Source organism: Raphanus sativus, chromosome 6 (assembly GCF_000801105.2).
Source record: "Raphanus sativus cultivar WK10039 chromosome 6, ASM80110v3, whole genome shotgun sequence".
In the NCBI taxonomy this organism is placed as follows: domain Eukaryota; kingdom Viridiplantae; phylum Streptophyta; class Magnoliopsida; order Brassicales; family Brassicaceae; genus Raphanus; species Raphanus sativus.
The window spans coordinates 20,892,507-20,915,574 of NC_079516.1; the positions used below are offsets into that span (position 1 = coordinate 20,892,507).

General features: G+C 32.6%; 2 protein-coding genes across 3 annotated transcripts; one reads left to right on the forward strand and one right to left on the reverse strand.

The window, feature by feature from the left end:
* The first annotated feature begins 16,608 nt into the window (after nt 1-16,608).
* LOC108813091 (disease resistance RPP13-like protein 4) lies at nt 16,609-19,452 on the forward strand. 2 transcript variants are annotated; one of them, XM_018585527.2, is made up of 3 exons: nt 16,622-16,729; nt 16,843-16,946; nt 17,050-19,452. In XM_018585527.2, the coding sequence occupies exon 3, from the start codon at nt 17,060-17,062 to the stop codon at nt 19,292-19,294; it is 2,235 nt and encodes a 744-aa protein (XP_018441029.1). In that variant the 5' UTR covers nt 16,622-16,729; nt 16,843-16,946; nt 17,050-17,059; the 3' UTR covers nt 19,295-19,452. The 2 variants fall into 2 exon arrangements, with proteins under 2 accessions (XP_018441030.1, XP_018441029.1); XM_018585528.2 differs by lacking the exon at nt 16,843-16,946 and having other exon boundaries at nt 16,609-16,729.
* Nucleotides 19,453-19,524: 72 nt separating this feature from the next.
* LOC108813093 (probable disease resistance protein At5g45490) lies at nt 19,525-20,955 on the reverse strand. Its single transcript, XM_018585529.2, has one exon. The coding sequence runs from the start codon at nt 20,794-20,796 to the stop codon at nt 19,711-19,713; it is 1,086 nt and encodes a 361-aa protein (XP_018441031.1). The 5' UTR covers nt 20,797-20,955; the 3' UTR covers nt 19,525-19,710.
* Between the last annotated feature and the right edge of the window lie 2,113 nt (nt 20,956-23,068).

Genomic DNA, 23,068 nt, shown 5'->3' on the forward strand with positions numbered 1-23,068 from the left:
TAATAAATAATTACATGATTTTAAAACAAATTCTATTAAAAAAAATTTGTTAAAGTTTTAAATTGATTATCAACAAAATAAAAAATACAGATCACAAGGTTTATGCTTTCAGGAAAAAAAACACAAGTCAAGTCATATAAAAAGAACAAAAACACTAAGATTACTAAGAAGTAGTCCTAGCGAACCATCGCTGCATCATGTCGCTATAAAAGTTTGGTTTCCTGTGTCGGAGGGAGGAGATCATGTTCCTAATGGTCTTGTCAATGTACCAGACCATTTGGCCACCGCTACGGGGATTTCCATAGTGACGCATGCTGTTTCTGTTGCGCCAAATACTATGAATACTAGCTTCGAGAGCAAGTTTAAGGAGGCAAGTATCTCCTTTTTGCGAGGAGCAATAAGAGATGTGACGGTGATAGCCCAATCAGGATTCACGCAAGATCCCAGCATGAATCTTACTAGATCGATCCACACCATAGGGCAGCGCAGAATAGGTGGTCGCGAGTCTCATCCGGTTCACCGCAAAGGAGATAAGGTTGAATGCAGCCCCAAGCTCTACTTCTCTCTCCCGTAGACAGTCTATCCTGAAAAGTCAACTATGTGATATTTAAAAGTCTTCTCACACTAAGCAAGTTATCAAACTAGAATAAGGTGGTCTTACCATTACCAATCTCAGACCAAAGAAATGATGTTGCTTGGTCCCTAAGTTTCAGCATTTTATGACATGCCCAAGAGCATGCATAATTATCATTAATGTCCCAAAAACTGTGAGAACGCAACAAACAAAACTTCGTCCAAGCAACCCAAAGGGAACCAGAGTTTGTGAGTAACCGCCATATCAATCTAAGCGCAAAAACTCGAGAAGTGTCCATGAGAAGTCTAATGCCTGAACCTCCCTCATCCTTAGGTCTATAAACATCATCCTAAGCAATATTTGCCTTTGAACATGTATTAGGCGATCAAGACCACAAGAATGAAGCACACATCCATTCAATAGTATTTAGACAGCTCTTTGGAAGACGAAACACAGAGCAACAGAAGTTTCTTATACTGCCAATAACTATTTTTAGAAGCTACAAAAGACCCGCATACAAGAGAGAGCAACTAGACCATGACACCAGATGTGTGCGTATCTGATCACAATGGTACATAATCGGTTCTGGTCATTGTCTTCGTGGTCAGTAGGAGACCGAGATATCTCATAGGAAGAGATTATGTTGGTATGCCCAGACGTTGAAACCCATCCTTAAAGTCTTGACTAATGCCGCCCACCATGAAGATAGAAGATTTAGCTGGGTGATCAGCAAGCCAGAGATACTTGCGAAATCTGATAAAACCTCAAACACACCTCTCAGCGAAGCACCTGCACCATCAGTAAAGATCATTAGATCGTCCGCAAAGCTTAAGTGTGTCAAGTTTACCTTGCTGCACGAAGAGTGGAACCCGATATTCTGAAATTGAGCCGTCTTATTGAGCATTCTTGACAACACATTGATGGCAATGACGAATAGATATGGAGATAGAACACATCCTTATCGCATACCACATTCCTGCCGAAGAAACCTTCCAATTCACCATTAACCAAAACAGAGAAAGCAGCAGTAGAGAAATGTGTGTGAATCCAGTGTACAAACATACGGGAATGCCTATCGCACGAAGTTAATTTGCTAAATGACCAAATTCATAAGGGAAATTAAGTAAATGACACTGATGTTGACATAATTAAGTTTCTAACGTTTGTTCTCTTTTTGGTCGATTATGTCCTTAGTTTTTGCAAGTAACCGGTTAAGATGGAGAGAGTGAATGACATCTTGATTATAAATGTGGACGAGAATTATAGATAAATAGATACAATCGTGATTGAATAAAATCCACATTAGCATACTACATAGGATAATAAATGTCTAAATAGTATGGTATACAAAAGGTATATTTGTGATTTTTTGTATACGTAAGATATTAGATTATATTAAGATTAAAACGGTTATTTAAATATTTTTGGATGTATTATCTATAGAGTGCATGAAAAACACTTTCCACTCATTTATCACAAACATATTCATTATTCATATCACCAAAATAGTACCAAGACACCAACTCTTTCTTAACCAATAAAAATAAACCTTATCCCAACCCTAAATACCAAAGTCTAAACCATAATCACTAAACACCAAACCTAAATATAAACCCTATTCAAAAATATAAATCATAAATCCAAATATAAATCGAAAACCCAAGTAGAATGGAATAAAAATAGCATAGTACATATTGGTGAAAATATGAAATGTATATGATTACATGGAAGAAGAAGTTAATGCTTCTCAACATTAACCTCCCACTTTCCAAATACTAAACCCTAAATCCTAATCACTAAACCCTAAACTCAAATGTAAACCTTAAACCGAAATATCAAAATATGAAAATAGCAAGGTACATAACATAATATTATTCTATTCTATTTATGAAAACTATATAAGATTATATCAGATTATTCTATTTACAAGAGTTTTTCTTGGGTTGACTTCTAAGGTGAATTTAAAGGTTCACCAACCAATTATATTGTCTCATTTTATAGAGAAATTCTTGGGTTCACCCATAGAGTGAACCTTTAGGTTAACCCAACCAATAGGATTTCGTTATTTCATATTCAGTATCTTTTAGGATTTCGTTATTTCATATTCAGTATCTTTTAAAAAAGGAAACAAAATATTGTCAAACTATATTAATATTTTTAAACTAAAAAATAAAAATTAATATTAATTGCAAACAAAAATACGTTTTAGAAAAATATATTTTTAATACCGTCAACCAAACGCTAAACCCTAAACCCTAAATCCTAAACCCTAAACCTTTGGGTAAATCCTAAACCTTTGGGTAAACCCTAAACCTTTGGATAAACCCTAAACTCTTGGTAAATCCAAAATGTTTGGATAAATTCTAAATCCTACGGTTTAGGATTTATCCAAGGGTTTATGATTTACCCAAGGGTTTAGGGTTTAGTATTTAGGGTTTAGGGTTTAGTGTTTTGCTGATTGTGTTAAAAATATTTTTTAAAAAAATCCAAAGATTTAGGATTTATCCAAGGGTTTACCATGAATTTAAGGTTTATGATTTAGGGTTTAGAGTTTAGGGTTTAGTGTTTTACTAACGATATTTTAAATATAAAATCATTTTATGCGACTACTATTATTTTCTATTAATTTTTTTATTTTAAAAACATAATAAAACTTGACAATATTTTGTTTCCTTTTTTAAAAGATACTGAATATGAAATAACGAAATCCTATTGGTTGGGTGAACCTAAAGGTTCACTCTAGGGGTGAACACAAGTATTTCTCCATTTTATATACAGTTTTTCTTAAAAGGGAAAGAAGATATTTAGCATTTACTTTTAAAATTAAAAAGATAAAATAAACAAAAAATAGTAATAGGTCGAAAAGAAGAAATTAATATTATTAAAGCCGTCTACACTAAACCCTAAATCCTAAACTAAACCCTAAACCCCGAACTCTTAGGTAATCTCTAAACCCTAAACTTTTAAATAACTCCTAAACCTTTGGGTAAACCCTAAACTCTTAGATAAATCTTAAACCCAAGTCCTAAGCACTAAACTATAAACAGTAAATCCTAAACTTTTAGATTTACCCAAGGGTTTAGAATTTACCCAAAGATTTATGATTTAGTGTTTAATGTTTAGGACATGAGTTTAAGATTTATCCAAGAGTTTAGGGTTTATCCAAGGGTTTAGGGATTACCTAAGAGTTTAGGGTTGACTGCCTAAAACCCCCTGTAAACAAACCTACCCTATCTATTCCCCCCTATACTAATAACCTCTTTACAAAACCCCCCAATAATAAAAATCTCTGCATATTTCCGCCTAATGTTATTTGCTCTGCCCAGATCCCCATATTTAATCTGATTGCGAAATCAAGATTAAAAGTTAACTAATTGCGTTTTACAATTGCGTTTGCCCACTAATACGATTTTGACCCGATCCGACGCATTAATGTAACCTGACTTAAGAAAAAAAAAACTGAAAAATCAGTTTGGGGGTAAATTAAAATTAGGCTTTGGCTTGTTTATATCTCAGTTACAGCACGACTAAAAACAGAAACACAGACGAAGGAGAGAGGGAGAGACGTCCAAGAACAGAGAGAGAGAAAAAAAGAGACAGAGAAAGAGAGACGATGACAGCAAGGAACAGAGAGAGGGAGAGAGACGAGGAAGAAGAACACAGAGAGAGAGAGGGGAAGACGACCACAAAAAAGAGGAAGATAGTGAGTGACGAAGAACATAGAAGAGATGAAGTCAAAGAAAGCTACACGAATTGCCTGCTATTTTTACCAAGGCTATATAGTCTCAGCCTAAGATCTCTTTTAACTCATAAAGTTGGTTTCTTTTTACCAAAAAAAATGTTGGTTTTTCTTACTGCGGTGCAAGTTCTGCATTTAGCTGAAAAACTCTTTGTGGTTTGAGCACGGTTTAGTATCGATTTGGCCAAAAAAGTTGGTTTTTCTTCCTTTTTCACAGGAGAGACAGACCCAGCCTTTCCAGAAAACAATGCCTTTCGCTGTTCATTATAGTTATTGAGAAACTCAGAGCTCTTCTCAAGCGTAGCAGGCCCTTTCCATTGTAGTCTGACCTTCTCTGGTGGATCATACACACTAATGCCATATGAATAATAAGAGGAATGAATACAATTGAGATATATGAGCGACCTTTTTTGAAAATTAAAGTGGTAGAGAAGATATATTCATTATCTACTCTATAGTCAAGATTCGTTACTCTCTCTCTCTAGCCATCTCTGCTTCGTCACTCTGTCTCTCCCTCGACGTCGTCTCTGCTTTGTGCTGTCTCTCCCTCTCGCCATCTCTGCTTCATGACTCACTCTCCCTCTAGCCATCTCTGCTTCGTCACTATCTTTCTCTCTCTCGCCATCTCTACTTCGTCTCACTCTCTCCCTCTCCAATTTTCGTCATCATCTCTGACTCTCTGTGTCTGTGAAGAAGAGAGACACGAACAAACCTTTTTTGTATTGATTTTGCTTTTCTTTTTCTTAATTTCAGTTGGATCGGGTCGGGTTGTATCAAATTTTTAATCGGGCAATCACTATTTTTGAAACGCCATTTACATCTTCTAATTTTGATTTTGAATTGGGATTACTGAGGGGGATCTGGGCAGAGAGAATAACATTAGGGAGAAATATGCAGAGATTTTTATCATGGGGGGTTTTGTAAAGAGGTTATTAGTATAGGGGGGAATAGATAGGGTAGGTTTGTTTACAGGGGGTTTTAAGCAGTCAACCCTTCGTTTAAGGTTTAGTTCAAGATTTAGGGTTTAGTGTAGACGGTGTTAATAATATTAATTTTCTTATTTTCGAACTATTACTATTTTTTGTTTATTTTATCTTTTTATTTTTAAAAGTAAATGCTAAATATCTTGTTTCTTTTTTAAAAAAAATTGTATATAAAATGTGACAATATGATTGATTGGTGAACCCAAAAAAACTCTATTTACAATAGTATAAATGGTCCACGATTTTGGAATCATGTTCATAACTTACGAAAGAGAAGGAAACAACGTAACAACATTTTTTCCCCATATATGGTGCTACTGTTTTCAATAAATGCTATTATTCTATCTATCTTATTAAAACAGAAACATTCTCTTGGACTTAACATTTATTTTGTAAGCTTTTAAATTAAATACACTTTTATACTTTATAGTTAAACTACATTAAATCATTAATGTTCATTTCTTTATACTATTATTCATGTTTCCAAACAATATACTTATTTTTTATACTACTATCAATGTTTCCAAACAATATATTTTTTATACTACTATCAATGTTTTCAAACAATACAATAATTAATCTTAGTTATTTTATATCTATCATTTTCTCTTTAAAATTTTGTAGAAACGTCATAATTTCATAAATTGCAAAATAATAAACTTTAAAATTTGGATTATAAGATTACAAATTATGAAACTATTATAATTTAAATCAAACTAGATTACATATCGGTCATCCAACAGTTCAATCGGTTAGTCTCGGATTTTAATGATTTTTTTTAATATGAATATTTTAAAAACCTAAATTGAATTGTCAGATCTCCGGATTAACCGGTATAATCACAATCGGGTTGAATTAAAAACACTGATTTAAATGCAAAAATATTCTAAATACACTCTTTAAATTTACCAAAATATTTGTTATATTATTAGTGAAACTTTTCATCGTAAAATATTCCGCGCTTCCAAGCGCGGGTCAAAATCTAGTGCTATATAAAACAGAAAAGAAACTATTTTTGTGAACTCATATATTTGTGCCGCCAACCCATCTCCAACCCTAGACCCAACACACTTCCAAGACTTAAATACTAAACCTTACAGATTCCTAAACCCAAATCCAAATGTAAGACATTTTAGATTAAATTTAATTATAAAAATAGTATATAATATTTTGTACAATTAGCTATATCTATACTATATGAAATGGGAAAAAAATGGATTTGATAGAGAAATACATGTCTGGCTAAAATAGTCATGGCGTCATACCTGTATCAACGAAAAGTAGTCTCTTCTTTCCTCTTCAATGACCACATGTAACATTTTCTTCCATATGTAATTATTAATTTACTTTTTTACCAGCAGGTTTTCCAAATTGAATAAAAGGCAAAAAATGGGAATAATACATAAAATATATGATGTATCGATGGAAAGTAGGGTTTCTAGTAAGGGTGTCAATTCAGATTGGTCTGGTCCGGTCCGGTCTAAATCCACAAAGCCCGTAAATATTTGAGTCCGGTCCAGCCTGGTTCGAAAATATTTTGGGCCTAAAATTCAAAGTCTGGCCCAGTTCTTATAGGGTTATAGGGATTTTCGGATTTTTTGGGCTTATCGAAAAATAATTTGTCATTATCATTTCTAATGTTTTAATACATTATAGGATTTTTCGGGTTTTTCAGATTTTTTGGGCTTTTAATTCATATGAATTATAATATTTTTTGTTAGCTATATAATGCAATTTCCCACGATTTTATCCCCACCCCCCAGAAAAAGCAAACAATTTTTCTATAACTCTGAAAAACTTTACATCTGTTGATACAAAAGTTGCATTCACTGTCGATCAAACACTATTTTTGAATAAGCTTTATCTTGCCTAGTGCCTATTGGACCTGATCTTCCACACAAGTAAATATATTTGCTAGTAAATTGCACATGGCATATTCAATGCCAATTGGTAAGATATTTCTTTATAGAAAGAGTGTATGAGCTTACCAGAAAAGTATGTATTTGGTTTTCTTTTGTGTTGACATGTATATGGTTAGATATTCAATTATTGTTATCTATAATAATATTCGCACATTCTTTTACAAAATAATACTCCCTCTATTTTTTAAAGATGTATGTTTTAGGAATTTTTTTTGTTTCAAAAAGATGTATTTTTCATATTTTCAATGTAATTTTTGTCAACTAATTATGAATAATTGTGAATCTCAAAAACATTAATTGCATTTTTTGAAATTTTATTGGTTTAGAAATATAGGAAATATAAAATAATAAAAAACTATGCATTAATAAGTAAATTTTAATATGTTTTATTAAAAAGTGTGAAAATCTCAAAACTTGTATTATTTAAAAACAGAGGGAGTAATAATAATATTCACATATTAACAGCTACATATCATGTTATTTAAGTTGAAATATGTATCACCTAGTATAAATTAATTGAAATACCCGTAATCTGAACAATTAATGTTTACATGTGCCTCGTGGTACAACAAGTTCTTTTCCTCGATCATGGTTAAGAGTCAATACTATAGTACTATAGGATACTTAGGCGAGGGTGCGTGCAAGACGGGAAACAGGCAACCTTAGTTAAGTGTCAATGATTAATCGGTCTTTATCTAAGTAATTTTAGTCTTACAGCTAATTAGCAGCTAGATATCATGTTATTAGTTGAATTATGTACCGCATAGTATTAATTAATTAAACTACCCGTAATCTGAACAATTCAAAGTTTCCATGTGTTTCATGGTACATGAAGGGCTTCTCCTCGATCATGGTTGAGAGGGCTAATATTGTAGACTAATAATATAGTACTCCCTCCAATTTCATATTAAGTGTCGTTGTAGAGATTTTTTTCGTTGCAAAATAAGTGTCGTTTTAGCATTTCAATGCAAAATTTATTAATTTTATTCTGCATTTTATTTTTTATTGGTTGAGATGTATGGGTAATGATGTTTTTGTATGAAAAATATGCAAAATTTAATGATTTCTTAATTCGTGTGCACAACTCTAAAACGACACTTATTAAGAAACAGAGGGAGTAGTATATTTAAGCGAGGGTGTGTGCAAGACGTGAACACAGGTAACCTCAACTACGCTAAATTTTAGTATTACAGCTAATTATCTTCCTTAAAACCAAGGATCTTATAAAAGAATATTTCTTAATTAAAACGATTTGAGATTCACGGAATCGGCATTGTTAATAGAGGGTGTGTGCAAGACATGAAATAGTTAAATGGCAATAATTAATCATTTGTTATCTGTTAAATACTGGTATTACTACGTACTAATCACAGCACATATTTTTAAGCTCATGGAATACGTGATGAAAGTGAAACATAATTATTTGAGCACTAACAAATACTCCCTCCGTTTCTTAAAGAGTGTCGTTGTGACATTTTTCACACAGATTAAGAAAGTTGTTGAAATATATGTAAGTTGTAATTAATTATACTTCTTTGACCAATAGTATTTTAGATAAATAAAATTATTTATAAAATCAATGTAGTTTGCAATTAATTTTCAGCTGAAAGTTAATACTCCCTCCGTTTCTTAAAGAGTGTCGTTGTGACATTTTTCACACAGATTAAGAAAGTTGTTGAAATATATGTAAGTTGTAATTAATTATACCTCTTTAACCAATAGTATTTTAGATAAATAAAATTATTTATAAAATCAATGCAGTTTGCAATTAATTTTCAGCTGAAAGTTAGTATAATTTACATTGGAATTGTAAAGTGACACTTTTTGTGTAACAAGAAAATGAGCTCAAAGTGACACTTATTATGAAACAGAGGGAGTATAATTTACATTGGAATTGTAAAGTGACGAAAATGAGCTCAGAGTGACACTTATTATGAAGCAGAGGGAGTAATATTTATCCAAATACGAGTTGTCCACTGTTATAATATAGACAAAAAGTATTTAAATCTATTAAAAATGTATAACTATTTCAGAAGTACATATTTTTATGCTTAAAGATAATGCGAGAAGCTCAACATTGATACGTGGTACCAATGAATCAAGATATCGAGTGAAAGCACATTTTATATTTGAAACATGTATATATGGCCCTGTTCGAAAACGCGGGCGCCTAGCCGTATAATCGGGCGCCTAGGCGGTGGGCGGAAGGCAACCGAGGCGATTTTACTATAATCGCAGGAAAAACTCGGAAGTCTATTACTCGGCCCACTAAACCGATTAATCGGCCCATTACCCGATTAATCGGCCCATTTATTATTTAATCGGCCCGGATAATATTTTGAAAATTTGAATTATAAACTGTAAATATTCGTTGGGCTTTGTTGGAAGCCCGAATATCTTTCAACTTGTTTTAGAAAATTGATCTTTGGTGTAGATCTATATATAGGGTTGGATTTTGCATCTCTTTTCTCACGTAACCGATGTGGGACTTTGTCCATCAAATTTAATAATACGAAAATAGAGAAAATGCACTTAGGAGGAATCGAAGTTGGGTTGGCTGGTGGAATATTACGGGCCTGAACCACCAGGAGACTGTGAGTTCGTTGTTAAATTACGGATTTGTTAATATATATACATATTTTCATATAATAACACACAAAAACTAGGCGCCGATTAATCCCCGATTAATCTCCGATTTATTGTGTAGGCGCTAGGCCCAACCCGAGCGCCCGACTAGCGCCTACCGAGTTTTTGAAATTTAGTTTTATTCTAATCCTATAGTATATTAGTAAATAGGAAATATCGAGATATTCGTCTTCCCTCGGACAATTGCACAAACACCGACACTGTTGTCTGGAACCCCATGTGTTACCATATTTTAAAACTAAAATATTATTTATCCTCTACATACATAAATTCACCAGTAATAAAAAAATTCAAAATAATAAAATATTATAATATTAATTGGGCAATTCTCTTAAATAGTATTTTTTAAGTTTTTGTCACAAAATAGTATTAAAAAAATAAAATGAGCAAAATAACATTTTTTGTTTTGAAAATTTTAATATTTTTTTTTGTTTATAAACATTTGAACATATTCCTAGAAGTCTACCCATTAACTCTAAACATGAAGTCTTAAATTAATTAATCCAAAAGTTATAAATGCGTATTTGCCGTTCAATAAAACTTTTTTGGTCATTTTCCTTCTTGTGATGCTGTTTTGTGACAAAAACTTGGTTTAATGTTATTTAATCATTTTTCATATTTAATTTTTATATTTTAATTAAAAATTACACTTCAACAAATTATGTATATACTGTACTTTTTTTCTTTCTTAAAAGGAATAAACTAAAAGGTCGAGAGGAATGGTAGAAGCTCTGCCTTCTCTCTAAGTTTAAGAGAGAGAAAGAGTCTTCGTGGTGGTTCCTCTCGGTGGTGATGACTCTGGCACACGGCGGTCTTCTCGACGTGGTGTGGCCGGCTCTGACTCCGGCGTCGCACCTTTCTCACGGTGGGTGGCTGGCTTTTCGACTCCAGGGAGTGGTGGTTTGTTCAACCTCGCGCCGCCGGCTTTGCTGTCTGACCCTCTCTCTTTTGGATGCGATGTAGCGGCTAAATCTTGGTTGGTTGGTTTTTTTCTTCGATTGAGATTCCGATTAGATCGGTGAAGCTCTCGGAGGAAGTGAAGCTGATATAGACAACTGTGATGGAGATTGGGTTTTGTTCCGGTGTAGTGGTGTTTCCGGTGGCTTGGGATGAGATATCGAGATTGACTCGATGTTTCTCTCATTTTTAGTACAGGCGGAAAAAGGGTGTCAGATTCTTTGACTCCGGTGAAGTTCCGGCGAAACTACAGGTGGTTTCGTCTTCTCCGACGACGTCTTGGTGTTTGTGAATCGAAGCAGCGAGCGGATGACGCGTGGCGGTGGGAAGCGTATCGTTTAACGCGTGGATCGTCCTTATTTTTTTAGGACGCGTGGTCTGGGCGCGTGGTGGATTGCGCCGATCAGTTTCTGGGCTGGGCTTTGTCCCATTGTCTTTAAGTCCATTGGTTTTGGGCTTTTGTTGATTTTTCAGTTGTAGGCCCGTTTGTTTTGGGCTTCTTGTTGTGTTTGGTTCTGGGCTTTGCCCTTTAATAAAATAAAAATTTAGTTGGTAAAAAAAAAAAACTGTACTTTTTTTACTTAAAAAAAAAGGAGCTTGTATCTCAATAGTCTAGTCAAAGAACACTACAAGAAAAAGCTCGAGGTTCGATTCTCTATCTGCATAATAGTACTATGTTTTTCTAAAAAAAAGTTTTCTTGGATTTTGGACACCACTTGCGGTATAGACTAATCACAATAAAAAGTGTTTATCCAAAACAGTTTACTTAACATTTTTCACCAAAAAGAAGCACTTTTTGTTAGTAGCAAATTACCAAATTATACTTCTACAAACAAACGAAACAGCAAACCATCGTTTACCTATGGTCCAATAGTTTGTTCGCTTCCCATTTCACTAATCTTCCATTAAACGACTTTTATTACAAAAAAAAAATTGATTTACTTATATTGCTGATGTGAACAGTACTTATGGACGATGCTGAAGTTTATTTCTCAACAACTACCTGACTACGCTTTTGTTAGTATTATTACTGGTGTGAATAGCTCAGGACCATACTGATATTTATTTCTTAACGACCTTACTTGTGCATATAGAGTCAACGTTATCTAGATAATATTTTGAGTTTTCTAAAAGCAATTATTTGAGGTTTTTCATTTGCAATTACGGACAATAATTTCTGGTTACAGCTTTATATATCACGTACGAGATTGAAAAATGGTGATGTTAGATTCGGGTTAATTATGGGCTTCCAACTTAAAACTAATTAGTGATTAGTGGATTGGCTCTGACCTTTTATATAGTAGTATATTATTTCTTATATTTCCGATATAGGATGTTTCTCATCAATATCCTCCCTCATGCTCAGACATCTAGGTCTGAAGCGTGGACAATGTGGGAATAACATCCACAGAGGGCATAACATCGGCATAGTAGTAGTAGTAGTAAATTAGGTCAAAGGATCTTATCGCTCTGATACCATGTTAGATTCAGATTAATAATGGACTTCCAACTTAAAATCAATTGGCAATTAGTGGATTGACCCTAACCCTTTGTATATTAGTTAACGTAGAATTCCCGATGTGGAATGTAATATCCCTAATACCCCTCCTCGAGATGATGGTTCTTATCAAGAACAAATCTCGGAATTTTAAGACAGTTATATTCGGTCGAGCGAGTTAATTACGACCTATATACCCGGTCGGGAAGGGTTAATTACGACCTATAAACCCGGTCGGGAAGGGTTAATATTAATTAGGGGTTTAGGGTATTTAGGATCTGGGCTATGATATCATGTTAGATTCGGGTTAATTATGGGTTTCCAACTTAAAACTAATTGGTGATTAGTGGATTGGTCCTAACCTTTTATATAGTAGTATATTATTTCTTATATTTCCGATGTGGGATATTTCTCATCAATACGTGATTTGTTGTTGACACTAGGTCTGAGCACGGATCGGATATCCGGAGTTTTAAAGGTATTTATGATTTGATTCGAATGTTACAGATATCTAATTTTTTTATTTGTTTTGCTTCGGAAAAATACAGATTTTCGGAAAGACGGATATCCGGAAAATAAATAGATATTTGTGGATATTTACTGATACTTACGAATATTTCATTATTTGATTTATACAAATAATCTTAAAAATACGATACAAATTTGTTTTGTAAAATATTTTTTACATGATATTAAATATAAAAACTAAAATAAATAGTGAATCTACATATTTTGTAAATTTTTAAACTTAGTTAACAATTACAATAACACAAAACTTAAGAAAAAAAATATAATTGTCATAAATGTTTTCTCTTCTTTTATGTAATACTTTTATATAAATAATAATGTGAATATAATCTGTCAAATCATATCTTAGAATAATAATTATATAATTTTATACATTTAAAACTTTAAATATAATCAAAATATACATGTATTTATATATTGACGGATCGGATCGAATATTCACTTTCCAAAATTTTAATATTTGTGATTTGCTTCGATTTTAACGAATATTGAATTTTAGTATTTGTTTTATTTTGAAAACTTACGGATATCCAAAATTTTCGGATTAAATAGTAACGAATAACGAATCAAATCAAATTTAACGGATAAAATGTTTAGTGCTAGTTAACATGTATAACCATTAGTACTTCTTCCTCTTAAAATAACTACTAGATTTTGATCCGCGCTTGGAAGCGCCGAATATTTTACGATGAAAAATTTCACTAATAATATAACAAATATTTTGGTAATTTTAAAGAGTGTATTAAGAATATTTTTGCATTTAAATCAGTGTTTTTTAATTCAACTTGATTGTGATTATACCGGTTAATCCGGAGATCTAACAATTCAATTTAAGTTTTTAAAATATTCATATTAAAAAAAATCATTAAAATCCGAGACTAACCGATTGAACTGTTGGATGACCGATATGTAATCTAATTTGATTTAAATTATAATAGTTTCATAATTTGTAATCTTATAATTTAAATTTTAAAGTTTAGTATTTTGCAATTTATGAAATTATGACGTTTCTACAAAATTTTAAAGAGAAAATGATAGATATAAAATAATTAAGATTAATTATTATATTGTTTGGAAACATTGATATTAATATAAAAAATATATTGTTTGGAAGCATTGATAGTAGTATAAAGAAATAAATATATTGTTTGGAAACATGGATAATAGTATAAAAAAATGAACATTAATAATTTAATGTAGGTTTAATTATAAAGTATAAAAGTGTATTTAATTTAAAACCTTACAAAATAAATGTTAGGTCCAACAGAATGTTTCTGTTTTAATAAGATAGATTAGTAATTTTTGATCATTAAAATGTAGGACCATGCTGGCATTTGCATGTCTCGCGGTCCCCCATGTTTATAGTACACCTGAGTCCTGATTATTTAATGGATGTTTTAAAACTTAATTTCTATCTCATTTAAATAATATTTTCAAAACATTATGCAAAATTTTAATGTTATTTAGTATTTTTGACCATTTATATTACATAATATAATCTTTAATTTATTGGATTTGCGTTAACTTAAGTAATGCAATTTATAAAAAACAAAATAAATGAATTAACAATTTTAATAAGCGTTCAAATTTTTTAATAATCAACTAATTTTAAATGAAAGGAATGTTATTTTTTTACCAGTTTTATGACAGCTCATCTCATAATTTCCTTTTGTTTTTGTCAAGATCTCACATTTAAGCTTTTGTTCTGAAAATAATTTACAATTAGTCTTTTTTTACCCTCGCTCATTTGGTCTTTCTTTATTGTACTCGTTCAAGTCTTCCCTGATATAAAAATTCAATAACTATTTTTTTTTTTGTAACTAATTCAATAACTATTTTATATGCAACAATTGTCCTCAACATGCATTACTTAATACTTTTTGCATAATATACTCTTCCGTTTCAAGTTGCAATTACTTAACGTTTAAAATAAAATTCAATAATTATTTTATATGCAACAATTGTCTTCAACATGCATTACTTAACGTTTAAAAAAAAATTTTAAACTATATAACTTCTTCCATTTTAATATATTAATTAGAGATAACTCGTAAAATTCAGAATATTAATTACACTTATCAGAATTCTGTTAGTTAAAGATTATTGAAAATACTCGATTACCAAAAAGAATACATTGAAAATCAAAATTTAATATATTTTTTAATATATGTGAAATACCAAAAATGTACTCTTTTCTGTTTTGCAAAAAATGTCATTTTAACATATTTTACATGGATTTAAAAATGATAAAATATACTAATATGTCATTTTTAATATATCATTTTTAATGTACAATTGTTTAAATATACATGTGTTGATTAGTTAAAAGGGTAAGAACAAATTATGAATGAAAAAATGATTTACAAATGTAGATAACACCTTTTTAAACAAAAGAATGATAGAATGATATTTTTCAGAAATAAACAAAAGAATGATAGAATGATATTTTTTAGAAATAGAGGGAGTATTTTTTTGAAACAGATGGAGTAAGTAATATCTTTATACAAATAAATATTTTCAATTCAAAATCAGTTACTTCTTTTATATTTTTTGACTATTTATATTTTATATATTATTTTATTTTGGATTTATTGTGTTTAAATAGTTAACAAAGTATGTTCATATTTGTCATATTGAATCACTAATTTGTTTCAGTAAGAATATAATCATCGAATAGCTTTAGTAGTTTTTGAATACGATGTAATATTAAATAACAAAATGAGAGTTATTCGATAATTGTTAAAGGTATAGGACAATGACTTGAACCAATAGAGAAATCCTAGCAAGCGAAAACCACAAACTCCATTACAAAATGGGGCACTTAGAATTGAGATTGTTTTTGTTATATCTTATTTATTATTCATATGTATATTTTAGTTCCACACATACTGAATAATACATTAAATTTTAATTAAAATTTATTATTTTCCTATAATTATCTTTTCTCATAATTTTAAAGAAAACAAATTAACAAATACCTTTTTAAAGTTCGAAATTCGTCATTATTATTTAACAAGTTGCATTTACATTATAAAACATATTTATTTTTTTTAGAAAAAATCCAGAACATATATAATTCTGAAATAAAAACAGTATCCTTCAAACACTGTATCGTAAAAAATTAGCTTAACTGTAAAAATACCAAAACAATGTCTAAATATCACATTATTCAGAAAATTTTAAGACAACACTAATATTAAATGTTTTAATGTAAAACTTTCATGGTAGTTTAGTTTCTTTGTCTAATTATTTGATGTTTTATTATACATTCTTGTTGGATATATTTTTTTATAAAAAGTTGATATGATGTTAACATTGTAGTTTAAAAAAAAAGATATTTCATGCTACAAATGATATTGGTTCATTTGCAAACAACTAAATTCATTTGATATGTATAATAAACCACCATTACAAAATACCAATATATTTTTAATTACTACGAAAATAAGAAATAAAATTATAATTTATTGCACTTTTAAATAATTTCAATAAATAAATACCAAAAATTTATAATATGGGCTCCTAAAATGTTACTTAATTTGATTGTAATATGTGTTTCCATTTAATAAAATTACTGTTACAGTTTATAAATTAAAATTAAATCTCAACCAAATTATTTTAAAATATTTCTTTACTTATGATGCCAGAGTTCTATTTATTTATTTATCTAGGATTATCATTTATAAAATAATTTTTTTGGTTAAAAATAAATTGATAGTCATTATAAAAATGCATTGAAAAAAATTAACTGTGAAAAATAACGTAAGTTCTGGTGCCAGAGTTTTCTCTTCTCTCAAGTCTCCTTCATATTTTGTCTATCTAGCAACTGACTGAAGAAGTTGAAAGGAGACGCAGCAGAGTTGCTCCTTCTCTGAGGAACAGGTAAGAATTATTTCCTCTCTGAGGAATGTTTCTTTTTGTGTTTTTTCGAATAGGGCTAAAGCTTTCTGGAGGAAAAAGAAATGAAATTAACCTTTTGTAGTTGATTATCTTAGGTGGATTAACTCATATGGCTAAGGAGTTGCTTCGAGAATTTTGATCGACAATAACTTTCTGAAGATTCATTACTCTTTTAGTCTAGCTTTTTTTCGTAGTCACGGTATTTCTTGATTTCTTGAATTCTTGATTCTGACTTGAGTTGGAAGAAAGAGATAGACAGATTTGACGTTTTGATTTTTCCCTTGTTTTATTTTGTTGAGAAGAAACTCTGTCATGGCTCCCAAGAAGTCCTCTGAGCAGCCAGACATGGAGACAAAGTTGGAGCCAGAGCCGAAACCGAATCAAGAACAGGAGGCAGGAGATGATCTTGATCCAGCAAAATCAATCAAAAAGATCCGTACCATCGTGGAAACTTTGCATACACTTTTCCCACCACAGCCAGTGCAAGCAAGATCTCAGTCTCAGACAGGGCAACTAAGGAAGTATAAGAGCAGCATTCCTCCTCCAAAGTCTAATAATCAGAAGGTGACTCTAACCACAGTAACAAGTGCCCCGGTGGAAACTTCTTCTTTGAACCATGACGAGTCCGAGAATTCAATCCATAAGCTAAAACGTAACCTCCGTCTGCTGGAGGAAGATGTTGCTAAGCTACGAGTGCTTAACGAAGTGGTTGGAGAAGAGGTGAGCAGACACATCGTTCCACTCGACAAACTACTTCAAAAAGTTGAAAAGGGAACCACCAAAACTCAGTTGACCAAAGGTATGAAGAAAGACTTGGAGGATGTCAACAAGAAGATCTTTAACTTGATGTGTCAGGTCCCTTTGCTTCCCAACAGACGCAGGAAGCCTGGAGGGTTAGACTCTGAGGACGGCGAAGTGGAGAATAACGGCAAAGGTATCGAATGCTTGCCAGCCATCCATGCTAATGAAGAAGATCTCAAAAGACTAGCGGTTTTCAGACAAGTTAAAGAGAAGTTCATGGAGCTTAGTACTGACCGCAAGATCTGCCTGCTGAGCTTTGCTGTCTTCCCGGAGAATCAAGAAGTGAACAGAACAATGCTCATGTATTGGTGGATTGGAGAAGGGATTCTCTCTGATGGAGCCAAACCTGAAGATGCTGTGAAAGAGATTCTCAAGGAGTTCATGGAGAAAAAGTTGATAGAGCCTGTTGAAAACAAACACAAAGTGGAGCCAAATTGCTATAAGATGTCACCCTTTGTGCATTCTTCAGTGGTTCTTATCTCAGAGGAGATAGGACTGTTTAGTATGTATCAGAAAGGGAAGAAGCCAAGGATGAAACACTCAGATTTGAAGAAGGTTTGCCTTGTGGAAGAATCATCAAGCCAGCCAGAAGCAAAAGCTAAGAAGATGCCAGCAGGGGACATTGAGACAGTGTTCAATGTCTCTGAGAGGTTTCCTGATTTTGCATTCAAGTGGTTCTCAGAGGATCAGTCATCATCAGGGAAGAAGAAGAAGTTTAGCCCTCTAACAAAAACTTCTTTTAAAATGCTCAAGGTGTTTTATCTAGGCAGATGGGAGAGAACGGCGAACCGACACATCGAGGTGGAGAATCCTGACCTTATGAAGTACTTGAAGCATATGACTAAACTCAAGCTTCTGAGCTTTCAAGGGATCTCAAGAATTGAAAGACTTGATGATGCTGTCTGTAAGCTTCATGATCTGATCATCTTGGACCTGAGAGCTTGCTATAATATTGAGAAGCTTCCAGACAAGATAGACTCACTCAAGGCACTGACATACTTAGACATCACAGATTGTTACATGATAGACCGCATGCCCAAGAGGTTGTCATGGCTGGATAACTTGGAGGTTCTCAAAGGCTTTGTGGTTAGTGATGCTACTGATGAGGAGACGTTCTGTTTACTGTCTGAGCTGAAGCACTTGAAGAAGCTGAGAAAGCTAAGCATTACTATAAACAAAGGTGGTGACTTCACTGTTGCTCAACTGTTTGTGGATATTCAAGATTTCTCAAACCTTGAGAAGTTGAAAGTGGCGTGGGGAGGTATTAATGAACACAACAAAGCCGAACCTTCTGCTGGGGCAGTAAAAGAGTTCCTCAGGTCGATGACACGCCTTCCTAATAGCTCAGTTACAGAGCCAAAGGTTCACAAGGCTCCAAAGAAGGTAGTAGCCGTTCCAAGCCACCTTCCAGAGAAGTTGATGAAACTGGACCTACAGTGTTTTCCTGATGCGGAACTTCCATCATTGCTTGAGCCTGGTAAGCTAAAGACACTGGAAAAACTCTACATTAAAGGAGGAACCAAACTTACTGGCTTAGGGAAGTCAGTGCCTGAGGAGCCAACGGAGTGCAGTGTCAAGGTTTTGCGTCTAAAGTTCCTTCCCAGGCTAAAAGTGGAGTGGAGGGAGCTGAGGGAACTCTACTTTCCAAAACTGGAGTTCTTGGATAAGTATCAGTGCCCTCATGTTAGTTTCTGCCCCTGTGATGGTATTGGAATCTGGCGCCACAAGTCTTATGTAAAACTCTGAGCTGAGAGTTGCTCAGTTTTCCACTTGTTTTCTTTTCTTTTTGTTGCTGTTTCTGTTGTTGTTGTGTGTTTGCTTCCTCATTTCCCATTGATGTCTTCCTCAAGTGTTGTTGTTTGTTACCAATTGAATAAAAGAGTTTGGAGTGTTTGTTTTGCTTATCTTGTGATTACCTTTTTGGCTCTAAAGAAGCTATGAAGGAATAAGAAATGTAATATGATAAACTGAGAAGGTAGAGAAGAAGGAACAATCTCTTATTGCTTCTTCAGTTAAAAGCTCAACACACTCAGACACTAAGCTCCAGAAACATAGTTAGAGATTCTGGATTATTGATACAACTGAGAGACATACAGACAACATCAAACCAAAGAAACAGAAACAAGAAACAAAGAAAAAAAAAGGCAAGCTCTTCAATCTTCTCAGGCTGTTGGAGGTTGAGTAGTTCCATTCTCTTCTGCAGTGGTGGTGTTGTCTGAGCCGTGGATAGAACCGTTCTGCTCAGTGTTTTCATCGTCAAGAAACACGGGAAGTAGCGTGGACAATAGTCTAACAGCTAGAGGAAGACCACGAGACTTGTTCATAAGCTCTTCAATGCATTTCTTGTCGTTCCTAGGAGGATCATCTTCCCCGTTCTCAATGCGTGCTTCATCATATATCCTCCAGACACTCAGAGAATCAGTCAGAGGCCAAAGACGATGTATCTCATGTTCCTCTGCCACTAGCTTCTTGGCCAGGTTCTTGTTCTCATCCCTGGTCGTGTATATGACTCTTCCACCAGACCCTTTAGGGAATCCATCTGAAAGATACTTTCCCCATCTCTTATCCTTCTTGAGCTTCTCCACATCGTCTTGAAGCATCTCGTTCCAGTTGTCCTCTTCTCGCACATCATCAAACACTATCAGATACTTCTTCCACCTCAGGTTCAAGTGAAGTGCATAGAGCAGAGCAGATAACTCCTTCTCCTTGGCACTCTCTCCATCATTGCTCTTACACTCATCTACCGCATCTTTTTTGATCTTGTCCAATATAGAAACTTCAACTCCAAGAACCGTCAAGATCTTCTTTAAAACAGATATCTTCCCATCAAGTCTCTCTTCAGACCGTTCAATGCTATGCATAGACACCCAGATTCTTGGAGCGTAAACACTCTTCACATCTTCATCATTGAAGATGGTCTTGCACAAAGCTGTCTTCCCCACACCGTATTCTCCTACGACCACAAGACTCTTGAACTCATTGTAGACCTTGTGGTCCAGCAAGAAGTTCTTCAAGGACTTGATCTCGTTGTCGAAACCATGGATTTTATGGCCTGGAAGTTCAGAATTGGTTTCCACGCGATCATTTTCATCTGGCTCCCCCTTTCTCTTGTTCAAAGCTCCTGCAGAGAGATAGTTTCTTTTGGGAACATCTTCATGGTTTATGTTGCGGTTATTGACCCAGTCTTCATATTTTTGAGTGAAGCGGGTTATGAAGGCTTCTCCTTGCTTTGGAATTTCTGGAGTCATATTCAAGAGGGGATAGATAGCGTATAAACAGCAAAATGAAAAGAAAGAAGATGAACAAGTAAAGAAACAGAGAGAGTAATTGAAAACCTTTTGTCAAAAAAAAAAAAAAGAAAGAGAGAGAGTGAGAGAGAGACAGTGAGAGAGAGAGAGAGAGGAGAGGGGTGAGAATTACTTAAGAAATAGAAGTTAAATGGTTTGTTAGAACTAGACGTCTAGAACTGTTAAATCATATGGTTAGGGCTGGGCGTTCGGGTACCCATTTGGGTTTCGGTTCAGTCCATTCGGGTTTCGGGTTTTCGGGGTCAAAGATTTCAGCCCCATTCGGATATTTCTCGGTTCGGGTTCGGTTCGGATCTTTGCGGGTTCGGTTCGGGTTCGGATAACCCATTTAAAATGTTTTTAAATTTTCAAAATTCATTATATACTTTAAATTTTCAAAATCTATAAGAAAGATAATATATTACATATAATTTTTTATAACATATATGTCAAAATACCTTAATTTAACATATAAATTGGTTTTCTTTGAATATTTGGATAAAGAATCAATAGATATTTAACTATTTTGGTGTTTTCAGTATACTTTAGCTATTTTAAACATTTACTTTTGACTATTTGCATATATTTTCCCGAGTATTTTGAAAAACTTAAAGGTATCTTATATATTTTTAATATTTTTAATATACATTATATATAAAAATAATGTATATATTTAAGTATATAAATTTATTTCGGATACATTCGGGTATCCAAAATATTTCGGTTCGGATGGGGTTCGGTTTCGGTTCTTTAAATACCAAAATTTTGAACCCATTTGGATATTTAATCAATTTCGGTTCGGATTCGGTGCTACTTTTTCGGATCGGGTTCGGTTCGGTTTTTCGGGTTCGGATTTTTTGCCCAACCCTACATATGGTTATTGGTTTATAACTTTGATCTTGTAATCTCCAACTAGATTTGGACATTACAATTTTTCAAAAGTTATAATTGCATCATAAATTATACAGTAACTGTCAATTTTTAAACAAAAACCAAAAACCAATTTTTTCTAGTTTTTGCTTGGAATTTTTGTTACATTTATTAACTAGTTATTTTGAATAAACGTGCATGTGCCTACAATAAACATTTGTTTTTGTGTAATAGTACAACATTTTGATATCATAAGCATTCTTGATTGCTAACAACAACAATTACTTAGCACATCTATATAATACCTAAGACACATAAGGCATATTTCATCTATTTTTGTTATAACACAGCTTAGTTGTACTAAAATTATAACAATATTTAAATACTATTTATCAAATAATAAACTGATGGTCACATTTTTTTATTTAATATAGTAAATTACATCTATGCTAATCATAACAAAGCTTTATTGTACAATAACTATTATAAAATATTTGAATGTTATTTTCATCTAATAATAACTTGATGTATTCAAAATAACTCATACAAATTATCTTAACTTATCAATAAAATTAGTTTTTGTTATTTAATTTCTTCATGTTTATGGGATTCAAGATAGTTTTTTATTTTTTGTTTGATATTTTTTTAAAAAATATTTTTTAATAAGTTTGGAGAGTGTTTTGATAATAATATATATATTTTTATTTTTCCAGAATAAACATTTTACTATTAATAATACTTTTTATTTTATTATTTTTTAAAATCAAAAACTAAAATCTAAAAACCAAAATTTTAAATCTAAAATCACCATTCAAGTTTTTCAAAAAACTAAAATCTATTGCAAAATCAAAAACCAAAAACTAAAAACTAAAACTAAAATATAAAAACCAACAAAACAATCATCACCATAAACAGCACATACGTTGTCCCCACCCCAAGTTGATATATAGATATGAATCTATTTCCATGGTTTTAAGAAAGTAAATTAATTAAAGACCAACATTTAGTCGTCAAACAGTTTTGGCACAAAAAGTCGTCGAGATAAATATACATTCAATATGTTCAACTACGAAATGGCCAACTTTACCATTATTTATTTATTTATGGAACTTTTTAAAGTAATACATCCAGCTCAAGCAATAATACTCCAGCTGTCCTGGTAAACTCCAACATGGTTTCCTGCAATTTTGTCGTCACATGACAACAAGACGTGGGAAAAGTCTTGTTAAACTACAAAAGCATATCCTACCTATTTGGATTTTAAAGTTACTGGCTGATATTGTAATAATTGCTTCCAAGTAGGGTCCGTTGGAAATAATTGAATTTCTTATTAACATATTTTGTTTTTCATTGTCGTTTAACT

What these genes read in the sequence shown, in the direction of transcription:
- LOC108813091 (XM_018585528.2), top strand. Translation starts at nt 17,060, where the DNA reads ATGGCTCCCAAGAAGTCCTCTGAGCAGCCAGACATGGAGACAAAGTTG.
- LOC108813093 (XM_018585529.2), bottom strand. Translation starts at nt 20,796, where the DNA reads ATGACTCCAGAAATTCCAAAGCAAGGAGAAGCCTTCATAACCCGCTTC.